Source organism: Stegastes partitus, unplaced genomic scaffold (assembly GCF_000690725.1).
Source record: "Stegastes partitus isolate 25-593 unplaced genomic scaffold, Stegastes_partitus-1.0.2 Scaffold1028, whole genome shotgun sequence".
NCBI lineage: Eukaryota > Metazoa > Chordata > Actinopteri > Pomacentridae > Stegastes > Stegastes partitus.
In genome coordinates this window covers 197,958-203,919 of record NW_007578759.1, presented here as the reverse complement: position 1 = coordinate 203,919, position 5,962 = coordinate 197,958, and the positions used below count along the sequence as shown (strand labels likewise).

General features: G+C 46.8%; 1 protein-coding gene across 1 annotated transcript in view; it reads left to right on the top strand.

Moving 5' to 3' along the window:
• Positions 1-5,962, top strand: part of pard3bb (par-3 family cell polarity regulator beta b) — a 218,717-nt gene that overhangs the window by 69,661 nt on the left and 143,094 nt on the right. The window contains exons 6-7 of the mRNA XM_008295178.1: positions 3,142-3,225; positions 4,263-4,388. Coding sequence (XP_008293400.1) covers positions 3,142-3,225; positions 4,263-4,388 — 210 coding nt within the window. The remainder of the gene's footprint in view (positions 1-3,141; positions 3,226-4,262; positions 4,389-5,962) is intronic.

Genomic DNA, 5,962 nt, shown 5'->3' with positions numbered 1-5,962 from the left:
AGAGATCAGAAGCGCAGCAGCAGGAAGGATGGAGGGAGGGTGGATGTTATTTTCCCTCTCATATTAATTCTATTCATTAGGCCTGTCTAATTAATTCAGTTCCTCCTCCCTCCTTCGTTTCACTTTATTTGCTTTCAGACCTCCCCTGCTTCCTACCTTCTCTTCCCCCATTGTCCCCGTTGCTGTTTCCTTTCTTTCCTACTTTGTTCTCCTCTCCACCCTTTTTCTTCCCTCTCATTCACGTCTGTTGCAGTCCTCAGATGGACGCTGCCATCGTCGGTGTCGGTCCGGCTTCAGACTAAAACATGCTGAGTGGCCATCAGACAGATTGACATTCAGTTGGAAAACTTAAATGTGGCACTTAAAATGTCAAACGTGGTCAGTGCGTTTCTGTCCAGTAATCCCATGCAGTGCTAATTGGAAATGGGTAATATGCTAAACCCTAAACCACATGGTTCACATTAAACCTGCACAACCTGAACATGTCTGCACTGGTACTGTGAGCATGTCGCTGGATTTCAGGACACCTGAGTATGTACCTGTACCTCACAGTCCTGGCTACAGCTGTAGTCCATCCTTTTTCCTGATATCAGCATGACTATTTTTATTATAAATGTAATATTATTCACTGGATTTAAACGGCGGCTGCACTTCCTCTGCACCGCTGTGGTGCTCAGCAGCGCCCCACCCACACCACCACCTGATGGCTTACCTGTGATCAGTTTCAGTCTCAGGACACTGAAGGAGCTTTTTTCTTTCTTCATTAACGCCGTACATGTTGTGTTGGAGTTTGTGTTACTCTAGATTTGGATTTCACTCTAAAACACTGGTTCTAGATGTGAGTTCTTGGTCTCCTGACTGATGTAGTAATTGGCCCTTGAACAGCCATGTTGGTGAGCCGTTGCTATTTTCCTCCACTGACTGAGATCCTGGAATCCAAGGCTGTAGCCCATAAGTCCTTCTCTGTAGATACTGTCAACATGTCTCTGGGAGGCTGGAGATGTCCCAAGGCCAGCTGGGATGTGTGATTGCTGCAGAGTATTCTGGGTCTGACCCGTGCTCTCCTCCCAGCTGGACTTCCCAGGAACCCATCCACCTCCAGATGTCCAGGATGTGACCTGATTAGATGCCTTAATGCCCTCAGCTGACTCCTTTGGACCCAGAAGAGCAGCAGGTTCTATTCTCAGCTCACCTACTGAGCCAGAACAGCCCCACCGTGAAGAAAAGCTCTTCTTCATGTCACGACCCAAAGCTCACAGCCATGTGTGAGGATCAGCAGGTCCTGGTCCGGTCCTGTATCTGTATAACAGGACATCAGTCAGACTGCAGCTTTAGGGTGGTGCTGCCTGTTCAGCTTCACTGTCGCTAAGAGCAGCTCCTCTGTTTCCTGTGTGTGTAGACTATCAGTGATGGAGGTAGCATCTCCATCTGAAGGTGGACGCGCCTTAAACCTGCCCGCTGGTTGTATAGACGTTCATGAGAATGATTACCCTGCTGATGCCTCGATTTATTACCTAAACACACATTTTCCTAAGATGTTGGTGGACTTAGATGCTGCTTTCAAGTCTCCTTCTTATTTTTGTGAATTATTGCCCAGTTTAGATTCAGATGGATATAAAGCAGGCTGTGCTGTCGGCTGTGGGCCCGTTGTGAGTGCACGGCGCTCATCGAGTTCTCAGGTTTTAGTCACATCCTCCCCTTACCAAGATGGTGACAGCTAAAGTCAAAACTTTAAAACTCTGAATTTCTGGCCTAGTGATGGTAGTTTGCAAATCAATACATCCATGTTTTAAAACCATCTGTATGCGTAGTGGAGGTGTGCTGTGTGTGAAGCACATGCAGTGACTGAGTGTATGTGAGTTATTTTTCTACCGTCTACACTCAGATCTGCACAGTTTTGAACTGAAACCACTCCACATTACTCAAATAGATCCTCTCCATCCTTTCATCTCCCTAAGCCCTGTCCTTGCCTCCCACTTCCTTCCTCTGTCTCACTTCTTTGTCTCCTGTTGTCTGGATTAACTAAAATTTGCTGAGTAGCGATGATGCAGCATCAGCTTTGTGTGTGAGAGGTAGAGAGAGGCAGACAGAGACAAAGAGAGAGGGAGGACTTGTTTGTGCACTTTGCATCTGTCCCCTGTTACCAGCCAGCATCATCAGTAACCCTCTCTCTGGGGTTTATCAGCATCTGCACTGCTATCAGTTGATGGGGGTTTAGGGATGGATGGATGGCCTAGAGAGAGGAGAGGGAGGGAGAACCAGAGAGTTCAGACAAACTCAGTGAGAAAAACACACAGACTCACACATGGAGAGCAGAGAGAAGGTCAGGAGAGGATTAATGGCTGTGCTCTGATAGATAAACTAATCAAACAAACAAAGACTTCAGCACGCTCACACATTAAAACACAAACCGAATGTAAAGCAGATACACACTGGAGCAATCCAAACTAGACGGAGACGCTGAAAGATTGAAGCGAGGAAGAAACCCGTAGAGAAGAAAGCACGGGAAGTTTCTACAGACACACACAGCGCTCTGCACTTTTATTGACTTTGAGTGGAGCGCCGGCCTCCCTTCTCTGAGGGCTGGGTGTGCAATCACCGATTAAGTCCTCCAATACAGAAAAGTATTTTCAGCACGATGAATGCATCAATGGGAGGATGACGAGTCAATCCAGGACGGTGATTTTCTCAGCTTTTCCTCAGGAGACTGTTTACATTGTGTCTGTGTTCCTGTATCGCTGCATGTGAAGCCCATCTGGCTGTTGGTTCGTCTTTACTTTCTCTCACACGTCCTGTTTTGGTCGGACTGATGTTCTTGTGCTTTACAGCTAATTTTAGCTTTTGCCACTCGTAATGATCAAGCAGCCAGATGTGCTCATGCTCACCCAGCATGAAGTTCTGGACGTTGAAGTTCAATGTGGGTCCTGACTATCCTTAATAACAGCCAACAGCTCACTGAATCACACAGTCGGCCTGTTTCACACTTACGTTTCCTGTCTGACATCGGCACATATTCTAATTTTCAGTGGCTCTTGTAGGTCAAAGCTGCCGTTTATTTTAATGCAGCAGAGCTTGTATTGCATTTCAGTCTATTATATTTTCTCCAAGTGATTGAGTTTTTGTCGATCTGTGTGTGTGTAGCCTGACCAGAATGGTGGAGATCCTGGGAGAAGACAGCCCTCTGGGCATCCACGTGGTGCCCTACTGCTCGTCGCTCAGCGGACGGTGAGTCGAGCACACAGCCTGCATTCACACAGTCTCACAGGCTCACCCACACCGATTCGTCTACGAGAGCCGATTCCTGCCCTTCAACCCTCACGGTCTGTCCGTGTACCAGCTCCAATGTGTGCTACAGTTCTATTCCCATGATCCTGAGCTTGTGAGGGGTTCTGGCGCCTGCACTGCTCTACATAAACAGGGCAACCACACACTGGGGAGAAGGAGAGGAACATGGAGTGGCACAGCTATGCAGGGCTTTTCTTTGGGTGTGTTCCAGCCAGACAGTGGACAGGGGATTTCCTAAAGAACAGCAGGATGACTTTTTATGACTGTTCTCATGACCCACCTCCTCCTTAGATTCCTCTGTCTGTTCTCGTTTCCCTCTTCGTCTCTTTGCTCTCTCCTCTTTCCTGAACACCTACTTTCTTCATCATTTCACCGTCCCCTTTGCTGAGCACCTGTATCATCATCTCTGGTTTGTTTAGCTGTGTGCTGCTCATTCAGTGGTCACGGCTGGCGTGCGCTTGAATAGACAGTTTAGATCTCTGTTTGTCTTCATGGATGTCTCATAGACGACTTGCTTCCACCTCCCTTGTCATTCTGTTTATTTAGATTTCACTTCCTGTTTGTAAATTTGAATATTTTGCGTGTTTCTCTGCTCTTTTTTACATTATATATATTGTTGTGTTCCCTGCCACCCTAGTGAGGATTAAACAGTGTATAGATAATGGATGGATGGGTATTGCTGTGTTGCTTTCTGCTAATCAACCTGTGACCACTTTGACCCCACGCTTTCTTTTTTCACTTAACACAAGTGTCGTAGACGTAGTGACAGAAACCCACAGTCTGCCGTGGAACGGTGGTCAGGCTGTGTTGAAATGAGCCACATGCATGGCCTCTGTGGGCCACCTCATTAGACACCTCTGAAAGTCATCCCAAGGAAGTGCTTGTGAATCTATACATGAGTGTAATGTTTTAAAACCGTGGAGGTGATGGTGACAACCCCTGATCTTTCTTTCTCCTTCTGCTGGTTCCTCTGTCAGCGCTCTTGGTCTGTATATTCGCGGAGTGGAAGAAGAAAGTCGCTCAAGAAAGGAGGGCTTGTTTCAAGAGGACGAGTGCATCGTCAGAATCAACAACACCGAGCTCATGGACAAGACCTTCAGCCAGTAAGTAGCACGCCATGTGTCTGAGGTGGATCTAGAGGGTCGAAGAAGTCCTCCGAGGTGATGAATAGCTGCAATGTGTGGCTTCAGGGTTTTAAAGAGCAAAACAACCGTCAGAATCTTCACACTGAGCTTTATGATAAACTGAACAGTGAGGAACACCAGAACTGTCAGTACATGGATGAGTTCAAGTCCCACCTTAAAGTCCTGCTCCAGCGATGGCTCTTCTGTTTGATGGACTGATGTACTGGAAACGTACAGCTTGTCCAGATTTCCTCTCTCAGATGTCGGTGTACCAGATTGTTGCTTCATACACTATGTTGGAGTTCTGGCCACTAATTAAAGATCCCCTCTGGTAAAAAGTTTTTTTTACCTCGTTAACGTGTCCATATGGTGTTTTTAATGCAGTGAGCAGCGTACCAATGGTCGTCCCAAAAACACGAATCCAACCCGCCAGGTTTGCACAAACAACAAACCGTTCCTATCAGCCTGAAGAGTGGGGCTTTCTGTACTGCTTGTCTTCTTATTAATCGGTTTCCAGCTCAAACGTGTGGTAGAGCTACTCAAATATCACTACTGGTCATGATGAAATAGAGTAGTTACCAGTGTTTGAGCAGAGGTGAGCTGGTGTGCTGTTCTGCAGCGAGTAGCGGAGGGTCAGTGGAGGAAGAGGCAGCTAGAGCTGGACGGCAGGAAAGCTTGTACATCCAGAGATAACGTCTAATCAGTGCTCAGAGAGGAGCTTCAAGTGATCTGAAAGAGCAAAACAAGACGTCTGCGTTTCTAGCGCTGCATTAAACGGCGTTACGTGGCAGGTGTGCTACCTGTGATTCTTCAACGTAGTCTGAAACTCACGAGCAGGCAGATTTCCAGTTTAAATCATTGCTAGGTCGGGTCCAGTGTCTCTTCTCTTCAATTCAGTTCAATTAGATGTTGTTTATACACCACTATTTCACAGCATGAGTCACCTCGAGGCACTTCACAGACTCCATCACTCTCTTCCTCCTCTGTGCCTGTTTCCTTTCCATTGTCAGAGGGCTTATATTGCTGATGTACTGCCACCACAAAGAACAGGAGGAAAGACATTTGGCAGATGTTCAGACAGCGTTGCTTCTGAATTAATCTGTGTATGTGAGCAGGTCTCTCAGAGCTGGCCTGCTTGTTCCTTGAAGGAAAGATTTGTTCAGATTCATTTGGGACCAGATGTTTCTCAGTTTGCTTAGCCAGCGCGCCGCTGAAGCACCTGAGTAGAAATACATTAACATGAGTGTATTTGGAGATGTAATATGATTACTTAGCATTAAAATGACAAAAGAGACACCTGTACAACCGCCTGCTGCAGATTAGCAGCCTTGATGCGGATGTTACAATGATTAGAGCACATTACAGCGTCTGTACGCTCCACACTTCCTGTCCAGTGCTCGGTGGCTCATGAGATTACCTGTGCACTAGTTTATGCTGTACTGGAGGTAAATGGATTAACTTCAGAAGGGTTTGCACCTATTGTTCAAAGACAGGTGTGTTGTGCCGTGTGTGCTCTCCTGCCAGCACCAGTTCACAGTTCACGTACATGCACA